This window comes from Sus scrofa, chromosome 9 (assembly GCF_054392235.1).
Source record: "Sus scrofa isolate SSC_HxYL_T2T_F1_AM1 chromosome 9, Sscrofa_HxYL_maternal_Yorkshire_Landrace_v2.0, whole genome shotgun sequence".
In the NCBI taxonomy this organism is placed as follows: Eukaryota; Metazoa; Chordata; class Mammalia; order Artiodactyla; family Suidae; genus Sus; species Sus scrofa.
Window position 1 is genome coordinate 19667190 of NC_139391.1, and position 12363 is coordinate 19679552.

Consider the following 12363-nt stretch of genomic DNA (forward strand, 5'->3'; position numbering starts at 1 on the left):
GAGAACTTCATGAGCAAAGTTTCAGATTTCAGAGGAGATGCCACTGCCTTTAAGCATCAGCATTTTTTCTCTAGCTAATGGCTCCTTCATTTAGCTGCTCTTCTCTTTACGAACCATTAGCACAGCCAAAGACCGTTGGGAAAGTGTTATTAAAAACTCTGTGGACTCCAGAGGGCAGGTATGTGTATCATCTTTACCCCTCCAGTGCCTAGGATTATGAAACCGGCTGAAAAAGGGACGCATATCTGCATGCTTTGCTCATTCCCACAGACACCTTTTTAAGGCACTATTTGTCCTCGAGACAATAGTCACAGTCAAGTACAGGAACCTTCAGATTGAACAGAAAACAGTGAATAATCATTATCTTTTCTTGGTGGGGGGTATTAATTAGTTGATGCACATTAGCTACCACAAGTATACATACACTTTTTTTTAAATGAAATATAGTTGACAAAAAGAAAAAGAAAAAAAGAAATATAGTTGACATACAATATTACGTTAGTTTCAGGTATACGACCTAGTAATTTCACATTTGCATACATTATGACTACCATAAGTCTAGTAACCATCTGCCACCATACAAATTTATTATAATATTATTGACCATACTCCTTATGCCTTGTGTTATCTCACCTTACATTTACAAGTTAATCCCCTTCATCTAGACCCCTCTTCTTTCCCCCTGCAACCACCCACTTGTTCTTTGAATCTGTTTTTGTTCTGTTTTTTTAGATTCCACATATAAGTGAGATCCTGTGGTCTTTGTCTTTCTGACTTACTTCTTGTAGCATCACACCCTCTACATCCATCCATGTTGTCACATACATTTCCCACTTAAGATTTTAAAATCCACGTGCTTTACATATTGAGCATGCAGTATTTGAGTTTTGAACCTCAGAGCTTAAACGAGGGGCAGTATGAAATTTACTTCTAAATCTGATACATAAAGGGGTATACAGAACCATACGACATCGTAATGGTCAAAGTGCAGCTCTTTCTTAGGTCCAAATACATCATAAATTGCTTCATGACTATAGTCTTGTGTCAAGGCCAAAAAAGATTCAATACTCAAGATCATAGTGCAACATAAAAGCCAAGTGATATTAGAAAGTGCCAATTTCACTTTAAGTAAACACTCAAACAAGAGAGAGACTGGCAAAGGTAATAACAGTGCTCAGTGACAACATGTGTGTGTCTGTGTGCATATTTATATGCATGTATATATGACTATGTAGTATGATCATATATACCCCTTTATAGATCAGATTTACAGAATTATGTGTGTGTGTATATCATTTTTTTATTTTTATTTTTTTAGGGCCACGCTGGCAGCACATGGAAGTTCCCAGGCTAGGGGTTGAATCGGAGCTACAGCTGCCGGTCTACACCACAGCCGCAGCAACGTGGAATACGAAGTGCATCTGTGACCCACACCACAGCTCACGGCAACGCCAGATCCCTGACCCACTGAGCACGGCCAGAGATCGAACACGCTTCCTTATGGATACTAGTTGGATTTGTTTCCACTGTGCCACAAGGAGAATGCCTATATATTATATATATAATATATATTAAATGTATAACGATTCATCAGTGGAATCATGAATTAATCTGTCAACCAAGGCAGTAGTAAAACGCTTTTTAATAAAACCCTTGTCAGAATGAAATAGTTTTTTGTAAGTGGCAAGAGTTTAGTACAATAATAAATGTTATTAAGGGGGTTAGTTATTTCAGTACATTTAACACCACGTAGAGTGGCAACATTTAGTCATTTGTAAGAAAGATCCTGCTACTCACTTCCTGGAATGCATTCATTTGTATCTGGCTCCTGATCTGCTTTTTGATCTACTCAGAAGAGCAACATTGAGAATAAATACCATTTCAACAGAAAGATTAAAGAGACATGAAAGTAAAGCTCAAATGTCAGTTTCACAACCCAGACTGCAGAATACATGACAGGTTTTCGGCTTGCTTTCGTCTGTTCCCCAGCGCATTTCTTCTGAGCCTGTTAAAGGGCTCCTGTTCAAATGAAAATCCAACATCCAGCATAGGAGATGTTCAGCATCTTTCCTCTCACTCACTCAGCCACAGCATGGAAAATGAAAAGAGCATTGGACTACGAGCAGTGACACCGAGAGCCTATCCCTACCCTCCCACCGACTGACTAGCTAAAGGAGCCTTGACCGATCACCTAATTTCTCTGAGCTTTTCTTATCTGTAAAACGAAGATAAAAATCACTGCCCCACCTACCTCAATGGGATTGTCGTAAACATAAAATGCGAAAGACAAAACTATTACATATAAGTAGGGCATGACCTGTGAAGAGCTCTGTTGCTGCATTTTACATGGGAAAGCTCAGTTAATATACAGTTTTCTTATTTTTGTGAAAGCAATTTAGAAAACAAAATTCCAGCATCCCAATACAAATCATACATTTGCATCAACGCTGAACCATAAAAATCAGCCTCCTTTCCATCCCTTCCCCAGCTAGCAACCTATTCATTTTATAACTGAAGCCAATAATACCTGGTCCACTGACAAGCTGCAAGACCTTCTGGCTCCTTAATATTCAGAATCAGTTCATTTCACTATACTTATGTTCATGAGCAGAAACAGGATGCCCGCTCTTGTTCTGGGACCCTTCTCTTTGAACTTAAAGCTTTACCAGTTATACCCAGAGAGATCTACATGCTGGGACTTGAGAATTAAATTCAGCGATAACTTAACCCAGGAATCCACTCCACTCTCCCTTCACAAGGAGTTCTGCATGTCAGAGTGGCAAAACCCTGCTCATATCCACAGAAATACAATTTCCTATTTATAGAAACCCTCGCTTGCCAAGGGTCTCCGATGAGATCCTCAGAACAGTGTCACCAGCAGAAACCTTAAGCATACAAACTGTATTAAATGCACCAAGTCAGAACCATTTTATAATAACTTAGGCACCATTCATCACGTAGTGGCAAATGACGCTCTTCTATTTATCTCACAGCTGCGTCCCGGTGACTGGCCCAAACCGCCCCAGAACCTGACACACAGACAGACATGCAAATACATAAAGATATTTACCATCTTCAGCACTACGTACTAATTCTTCTGGCAGATTATCTACTTTTGCTTGATCTGTGCAGGAGAAATTAAGAAACGGTTAACACGACTGCCCCTTGGCGAGGAAAGAACAATGCGATTGTCCCTGGGAGCCCCCGGAGTTGGCAGCAATTAGTCAAGATGCGGTGAGGGGTGCAACCAAGATGTCTTCCCCCAAATACTTTCTCTTTAGATTAGCTACTTGAGCCAGTGCCATAGCGGGAGCTCCCATTTCACCCCCGATGCAGCTTACATCAGCACGCTGCTGCACACGGACTCCCAAGGGTTAGATAGAGGGTTAGCTCAGAGCAAGCAATCGGCCGGCAGCAGGAGAAAGCACGGGGCTGCAGCAGCCTCTCTATTCTTCTGGAAAGGGTAAGATGCATAGCCATGACTAACACCTTCCCCAACCCTTGGTCATTAACAAATACTTCTGCGTGTGCATCATCGTTTGTGTATGCCTCTGGGAGCCTTGCTTGGGAAGTCAACTGAAGAGATGTAACTGGGGACCAGCTGCTAAGTGGAATCTTGGCAGGCTAGTGTGAGAGTGGGTATCGGTATTTGGAAGGGAGCGTGCAGGAATACCCGTCAGCTGATGGAGATTTTTTTTTTTTTTTAACCCTACACATTCCTGAGTACTTTAAAGCTGCGCCATGGAAATAGCCCCATGCTTCTCAGGCAAAAGGTTTGCCAAATTGGACAATTGTTGCTGAGGTTTTGTGTCCCCCCACCCCCACCCCCACGGCCTTCAGTGACATGGGAAAGAACAATCAGGGCTGTCTAGTAAGGGACTGGGCTCGCCTTCTCTGGAAGCATTCAGGCGGATGTGGGGGGTTGGCCACCTGTTGAGGAGGCTGTAGCGGGAATTCCTGAATTGGGGGTTGTTCGGAATGGGTGACCTTCAGGGTCTCTTCCAACCCTGGGATTCCAAGGTCTTTGGAAGGGTGAGGACTGCATTCCAAATCGGGACTACTATCCTCGAGCCCTGAAAATCTCCAAATTTTAGCAACTGTTTAGTGACACAGCTTTTTCTCTTTTTCCTTCTTTTTCAAATTCTGACATTTAGTCTCAATTGCAGATGCATAAAAATATTCTAAACATGACAGCAGTCAATTTTTAATCATATGAGTTTGGCAGTGGTTAACTTGCACTCAATACATTTTCTCATGACCATGTGTAATCCCAAGGGTGCATCTTAGATTAAAAATAATAAGAACAGGGAGTTCCCACATGGCTCAGTAGGTTGAGGCTCCAGCATTGTCACTGTAGTGAGTGGCTTGGGTCGGGTTCAATCCCTGGCCCAGGAACTCTGCATGCTGCGGGTGCAGCCCAAAAAAACAAAAACCCCTAGAAGTCGTAGTTTCCAATTCATTTGTCTGGCTCACAAGTTCCTATACACATTATACTTTATGTTAGTATTCAAGAAATCCTTCACCAATTAAAGCAGTCAATGGCGAATGATGTGCCTGAAGAGTTGCGTGCCAGGTAGCCTTTGGGTTTATAGCTCTACCATCCAAAAGAAATTCGTGAAAAGAAGGGATAAAAGAGAAAGGAAAGTTCTTGAAGTCAGGGATGAATTCATATCCATATCATGCAAAATTCATCGGGCAGCCAACACTCTCATATGTAACATGGTCACTTCATAAATGTTCTTGGTAACAGCCTGTTGATTTTGAGTCTCAGCTCTGCTATATGCCAGGATGCAAATTACTCTACCTCTCTTGACTTGACTTTCCTTATCTGTAAAATGGGGATAACAATTTGTCCCTCACAGGGTTGCTTATGCCAGTTCAGTAAAATAATGCGTGTAAAATGCTTAGCCACATCTTGGCACACAGGGATGTTAGCTAGAACCACTAGAACCACTAGCTACCACAGTCTTGAAATTTACTGTACTTAAATAAACACTCAAACTGGGATTTTTCAAGGAAACCCAGTGTCCTAGTAACCAAACCTCATGTGTTATTTTACAAGCAAAGTTTCAGCCACTTTAGGGTGAGCCTCTTCGGCTCCCTTCGGGAAAGTTATTCTCATCTGTTAAGCCCCCCTTTAGGGGTTTCAGTGCACAAGAGCATGCAGTCAGGCCACAGAAGAGCATGTAGCATTTTTAAGCTTAGATGGGGCATGAAGAGTGGGACAAACTTTATTCTCACTTGATGAATCTGATGAAATATCTTCTAGACTTTTGGAAGGCATTTTCCTAGCAGCACTCCTTTCCAAAGTTTTCAAAACAGGACTGGGTTCTTCTTCTGAACCTGTTACAAGACAAAACCGATGAATACTGCACAATGCAAACAAACAAAAAGACCACCAACCAAACTCTTAATAACCAATGGACATTGAAACAGTAGGTTGAAAGGAGGTATTATGCCATAAGTCTCTATACTTGTATTCACTCTAGGAAGCGCTCCACATACGAAAATAAAATTTCTCCACTATTAGTATGTTCTTTAAACAACGTTCCTGGTCAAGAAATATCTGTAAGCATAAATGACATAGAAACAAGATTAACAAGATGACCGCATTAATAGAAATGGGATCTCTTAGTTGTCTACACCTCTGTTTTAGGCACATGATTTGCTCCTTCACTTCTAGCTTTTGAAGATAGCCACAAAATAGTTTTAGGGACATTAAAATCATTAGCTGAAAACCATGGAAGGCAGGATTCAGATGTTTCAACATCGGTGTATAATAGGGTACCTGGATGGGTGAATTCTCCAGATCAACAAATGTAGGCTTTGGGGGTTGCATGAACTTAATAAAATTTCCAGCAAAATGGTGGGTAAGGACATGAGATAGTCAATTTTTTTAAATTTTGCTAAGACATTTCAAAGGGGGGAGACTCTACCGTCCTACCAATGCCTTTCTTTTATAAAAAGGAAAGGCATTTTAGGAACACAAGAGAAAAAAAGTAAAAGGGCATAACACCTAACATTACAAAACAATTGCTCTAGACAGTCCTTCATTTTTCCATTTCGACGGTGAAAACTCCCTCCCAGATAAGCCCTGGTCTGAGTACTGCCATTCGTCACTGCTGTATTCTCAGTGCCTAGAATAGTGGCTGGCAACAGGCACTTCAAAAATGTTTGCTAAATCAATGAATGATTCCATTAATGAGTCGATGAATTTGGGAACCATTTCTCTAGACAATACTTTCCTGAAATGCATCCCAGTTCTGCCCAATGTTAATAGGCATTCCACAGTAATGGATTCCAAGATGGATCAGATTTGAGTTGCTCTGTGTTCAAATGTAAAAGGTTCCTACTACAGACCTTCTCAGTGACTTTAATATGCTTTAATATACTAATAATGCACATAATCTCCTAGCATTCTCTCCCTTTTTTTAAAAGGAACATATTAAACTATTGATTGGTTAAGAGCTCAGCCACAAGTCAAACATGTTAGGATGCTCACCAAAATTATGGTACTCTTGTTGTCAGGTTCTTTCCTACTCTCATTCCAGCTCCACCCATTTATGTAAAAAATAATAATTTAGGTTAAAGGATATGGAACTATGACTGTACCATTTTATACCTCCTACTTGGCTTATCATTTTAAAACATCTTCTCTGGGCTTTGTCTGGGTGGTTCTTTATACTTCATTTTTTTTTTTTTTTCTTTTTGCCTTTTCTAGGGCTGCTCCCGTGGCATATGGAGGTTCCCTGGCTAGGGGTCGAATCAGAGCTGTAGCCACCGGCCTACACCACAGCCACAGCAACACAGGATCCGAGCCGCGTCTGCCACCTACACCACAGCTCAAGGCAACGCTGGATCCTTAACCCACTGAGCAAGGCCAGGGATCAAACCTGCAACCTCATGGTTCCTAGTCGGATTCGTTAACCACTGAGCCATGACAAGAACTCCTATACTTCATTTTTAAGATGGGCTTTTTGTTGTTCAATCAGTTACACTGGTATTCTTGAACACAGCTATACACATTAAGGAACAATCTCCAAAGTAAGAGCAAATTTACAAGCCCTTCACCTCTGATGGGTCAGTTTACCCTAGTAACTCATGAGGTAGCTTAGTAAAAGTCTACTTCAACAATTTAACATGCTTATACACCTGCTTATAACATGCATATGTCTGGTTTCAGAGACCGGTATTTCACTTTCCTTTTCTCACCAGTAACAAATGTTAAAGGGGCTTCAGCTTGATTAATCAGGATTAAAGGTGGATTCTTGGTCAGTTTTCAAGAAGAGGCCCTCCAGTTACTTGTAAAGGAACCCAAACCTCTCAAGTCAGCCACTCAGCAAAGCTCATTTGTTCCCACTGAGACTGAAGGGAGGTAGAAAAATGACAAATTCCATTAATTTTCTACTAAGGAAGGTGGTCAACACTAGTTGTTGTGCAACTTTGGTTAAAATGTTCCAGCCAGAGAGTATCCTTTATCATTTCATCCCTCTAATCAGGTAACTTCTAATCCCTATTTGTTCCTGGGTTTCCCTCCTAAAATAACCATGTTGATCAGAACAGCAAACTGACTTAAGCCCTGGGGCTTCATAGCCTGGCTGAAACCAGGACCCAAAGTCCACTTAGAAGAATATGGTAATTGATTAAGATCTTCATCCACTTAGCTAAAGCTGGAGCCAAAGAAATGCTTCAGGCCAGGCTATGCCCTTAGGTGGAATCAGGTGAAGTCATCGGACTGAGTCATACTCTAGAAGGGGAATAGTCTGCAGATAATTGAAAATGAGAAGGAGAGAGCGGCAGCAAAAATACCACAGCACAAGATATCTGAGGGAAAGTTCCAGCCTTGCACTTTTGTTCCTGGTACTCAGCCACTACTGTGGTAAAATGCTGCCCCTAAAAGAGAAATTTGAGCTCCTTTGTGGCACTTTCTTGCCACAGATCTTACTATTTTTGAAACATAAAGATTCTACTGTTGATTGGTGAGAATCAAGCCAGATTCTGAAACACTGCCTTATGGGTCAAGCAATCGCTATGTAATTCATTTGATTAAAGAATACAAAAGGAAATGTAGTTTTTATTAAGAAAATCTAGGGAGAACTGAAGTGCAGAGAATTTAGCACAGTTTGGGACTGTCAAATTAATCCTAGTTTTAAAAGCTATACCATCCTTTATGTCACCATTATGTAAACGAACTCATTAAAATGCTCACTGGAGGTATTTCTCCAGCTTTCTGCATTAGAACTGATGTTTCCATCTGCAAAATCAGAGTCAGAGATGCCTTCTTTTTCTTCATGTTTCCCTGCTCTCTTATACAGTGATGCCAGAATCAATTCAACTTTACTTATTTTCATAGAGTTTTCTGCGGTCGTCAGGAGAGGGAAGAAGGGTTGCTCACTTCTGGGCAAACTAATTGCTTCAGGAGCCTCTTTGAAACCCGGCTCCTGAGAAGCCCCTTCTTGAACCACTGCCACCTCCCTCTCACTATCCCTGTCCTCTGGGGGGTTTATCATTTCAGTGGTCCCTGTTGCATGGTCCACAGACAGTTGTGCGGTGCCAGGGATCTCAATCCCACTTTCAGAACCACAGAGATCTATGGATCCATCAGTCACAGCTTTGTCTCTTCCCAACTCTTCACCACCTTGGTTGACGTGGGACCGGGAAGCATGACTCTTGAGCTTCATTCCAGAGGCCCCTGAGGCTGTCCAGGAAAAGGGGGGCACTTTCCCCAGGCACCTCGCCTGCCTTGACTGGGAAAGCTCCTTCTCGGGAGTTTCATCCTTCACTGACATTGGGAGCTGATAAGAACAACTGTTAGATGTTTCTTTAAGGAGTTTCTCAAAACCAATATCAAAAGCACCCTCAGCTTTGGATGGGGCCTCAGACTTTTTTATTGTTTCTTTTACTTCCTTAGGATGGAATGCAGGAGCAGCTTGCCTGGGCACCTCAGTACTACCTATTAGCTCAGATGAATCAAGAGCCCTGGGATCACTGTCATGTCTTGAACAGGGGGTTGCAATTGTTTCCTTCAGTAGTTTTTCTAAGCCAGCGCTGAACTCAAGGAGCTCTGATTTAGGCTGAACAACTGTCTCCCTCACACTTTCTGTCACTTCCTGAGGTAACTCTGGGCCGTACCGAGCAGCAGTGGAAGCAGATGAGCTCAGGGTCTGCTCTGTTGGAGACATGTGGGCAGCTGACCAAGACCCAGCTTCCTGAGTTTTATCAGGAACTACGCTAAAGGCACAAAAGTTCTTTCTCTCTGGAACTGTGGTGTCCACTGAAGCCCATGGTGGGCTAACTCTCAGAGAATCTGGGGGGCTACCTGGGACCTGCACGCTCTCAGGAAATTCTGCGTTTACTACTCCAGAAACGACTTCCCTCTCAGCTGGATAACTCAAACAGGCTTCTCTAAAGAGCTTCTGTAATGCAGCCCTGACGTCAGCCAGTGCAGGTTTGGGTGGAATAACAATCTTTTCTACAGTCTCTGAGATTTCCCTTTGAGAAGGAAATGCCTCATCCTGGGGAGCAAGCTGAGCATCCCTGAAAGAGGGCCTGTCTTGGGGAGAGTTGGCCACATCCCTGCAAGAACCCTTTCTGTGACACTGGGGAGGCTGACCCAGTGGGCGAGAACCCTCTGCGCCCACGCGAAATGAGCTCGCCACCTTCAGCGGGCACTCACCACTCCGAGCTGTCTGGGAGGGAGCCGTCTTTCCCCAAGTTTCTCCCCCCTCTGGCAAAGGAGCTACTTTCTCTCTCTGATAGACTGATGGATTCGGATTCCCTTCTATCCCCTTTGCAACCTCTCTATGCTCTTCAGACTCAGCGCTGATCCTAGTAGTGACGAGCTCACACTTGGTGTGCAAGGGCGAGGGTGGAGTTCCAGGTGTTTCCTTCAGGAGTTTGTCTAGACTCGCAGCCAAAGTGTTCGGTTTGACCCTGGGAGGAGCTACTGTTTTGTCTATATGTTCATGAATGATCTCCTTAAGTCCTTTGGCTTCTTCCTCAATAGCAGCAGAATCTGTCTTTGGAGGCCATATCCTCTTTTCAGAAACCCCTGGTTCAAGCACTTGTTTTTCATGAACTTCTCCACCAGAAGCCTGGATGCCTGGGGACGAAGCTTCTGAAAGCAGCTTCTGCAAGCTGTCGTTAAAAGTGTCTTTGTAGTCCTTAGACGAAACACTTGTTTTCACTACGGATTCCTGAATCTCTTGCATCTTTCGGTCAGAGTAATCCTTTTCTTCCTTGAACTCTGGAGTAACAAACGGTTCCGTATTTTTTTCCATGTTTTCCTTTGGTGATTCATTTCCTGGCAACTGATGAGTGGACTTTCTGGGTGGTCTCAATGGAAATGTGGTTTCATCTGGTAACACCTGGAGTGTGCTCTGTGAATTTAATTTCTCTGTTTCCTCTCTTGCCGGAACTGTTTTCTCTCTTTCGTGGGTATTTTTTCCTGATGATTTAATGTCACTGAATTCTTTGTGTTTCTGGCTATTAAAAGGCACAGATTTTTTTTGGCCGCTGGTGGTAGTATTCTCCTCCACAGTATCTTGACTGTTTGGCTGGGCTCCTAAGTCCCAAAACTTCCTCAGATTCTCAAATTGAGAGTGATTATAGACCTGTTCTGTACTGGGTTCATCCATTCTTTCTCTTAGGGACATAACTTTAAAGTTGGGATTCGATTCATCGATTTGAGATCTGTCTTTCTCCAAAGAGGTATGTATTTCACTCCCAACATCTGAAGGATGTGGCAGTGGCGGTAAAGTAGTGTCCTTTCCGGAATGCAAATGGTCTGGCACTGGTAATCTTTTCACAGGCTCAGTTGTCTTATTCCGAAACAGAGACACTTGACCTGGTTGGTCAGCTGAAGGATAATTTTTGGATGGACCTAATACTTGGGGCCTGGTCTCTTTAGGTTTATGTGAGGAATAAAAACCAGAGAGATGGGCTGCTTGGCCATCCTTATCTAGGACCACTGGTTTGGCAGTGACTTGATTATTATATTTACTATGGCCTGTAGATAAACTATTGGTGGACTTCACAGGCGGATATGCATTAGCAGAAGGTCGTTCCTGACTGAATGAAGATGTGGGTTCTTTATGAGTTATCTTAGCAGCAGTTTTCTCACCTTCCCAAAACGATATTCTGTCACTCACTCTTTTGTATTTCTCTCGCTGCACTTGGTTCTGGGAAACCTCACCAGCTTCTTGTAGCTGGACCTCGGGCTTCTTCCAAGACTTATTGCTGGCCACCTCAGGTGGCAGTTCAGTCTTCTCCGGTTCTAAAGAAGCTTTAAGGTTATAAGTATCCCTTCCTTTGCTCTCTCTCTCTGCCTTCATGTTGTCTTTCAAACTTGGCTCTTCGGCAATTGCTGTAGAATCAAAATTCACTTCCGACTTTCCTCTGTTTTTTTCATAAACATGAAGCTTGGGCTCTTCTTGTTCACTTAAGCTGTCAACATCCTTAATGCGGCATGAAGCCTGGCCTTCTGCATGAGATCCTTTGTGAACACTGTGAGAATAGTGACGGGTTGGAGGAAGTACCCCAGTTCCTTCTATGTTTTTTGAACCTTGGCTATAGTCCACAGTTTTACTCTCTTGATTTGGACTATAGATTTCAAATGGTTGCAGTATGCCTGGATGTTCCTTGCCTTGTTGGGACAAATTAATAGATTTGGGTTTGACATTCACCTTGTGGTCCTGGCAATTTTCAGAAGGCAGCATATTTTCCTCCATCTGAAATGCTGAATCAGATACCGCAGGTGTCAATTTCACTTTGGTGGATAATAGAGCCTTTGAGCCATTTTCTTTTGGACTGCTATCATCTGTCTCCAAGGCAACCGCAATCTGTGACTTTGAGTTTGTTTCTCCTTTGGGCTCTGTTTCTCGGGGATGTTGGAGAGATGACTTACTGTCTTCTGAATGAGAACTTCGGTTAAACCAGTCTAGGACTTTAGATATGGAATCATCAGTTGTCTTCCTCATCTCAGTGGCATATGGACCAGAGCGTGAGGACGTCTTAGCTTTTAGGGCCTTGAGAGGAGGGGGCTTACCTTGCTGATGGTCTCTAGAACTGTGATCTGGCACCTGAGAAGGCTCAGGCTCAGTGTGAGACAGTTCATCTGCAACACAGAAACGCTTTTCTAAATAAGAAAAGAGAAAACTTACAGAATTATTCTTTGGTCACTCACAATATCTTTTAAAAAGGCGCTTTGCATTTACACTTTCCACACCATTAACTATTTATAGTAGCATGTATCAGGCGTTAGAATGTAAAGCATCCTCATTAAGATATTCTACCCAAGATGCCCTATAAGAATAAAGGAAGCTAAATATAGACCCCTGGAAGTGCAGGAAATTCCAAGTGTCT

The 12363-nt window shown here is 42.7% G+C and overlaps 1 protein-coding gene across 27 annotated transcripts in view; it reads right to left on the reverse strand.

Moving 5' to 3' along the window:
• The window catches only part of SYTL2 (synaptotagmin like 2), a 72916-nt gene that overhangs the window by 20891 nt on the left and 39662 nt on the right, over positions 1–12363 (reverse strand). For 5 of the 27 annotated variants that reach the window (XR_002335561.2, XR_014814812.1, XR_014814813.1 and 2 more), the window contains exons 7-9: positions 8210–12136; positions 5242–5343; positions 3071–3124 (exon numbers count right to left, since the gene is read on the reverse strand). Coding sequence is in view for 23 of the 27 variants with exons in the window: in XM_021062593.2 (XP_020918252.2) it covers positions 3071–3124; positions 5242–5343; positions 8210–12136 (4083 nt within the window). In the remaining 4 variants the exon portion in view is untranslated. Of the gene's footprint in view, positions 1–1797; positions 1846–3070; positions 3125–5241; positions 5344–8209; positions 12137–12363 lie in introns of all 27 variants that reach the window. The other 22 variants (XM_084975511.1, XM_013979213.3, XM_021062594.2 and 19 more) reach the window with 13 other exon arrangements.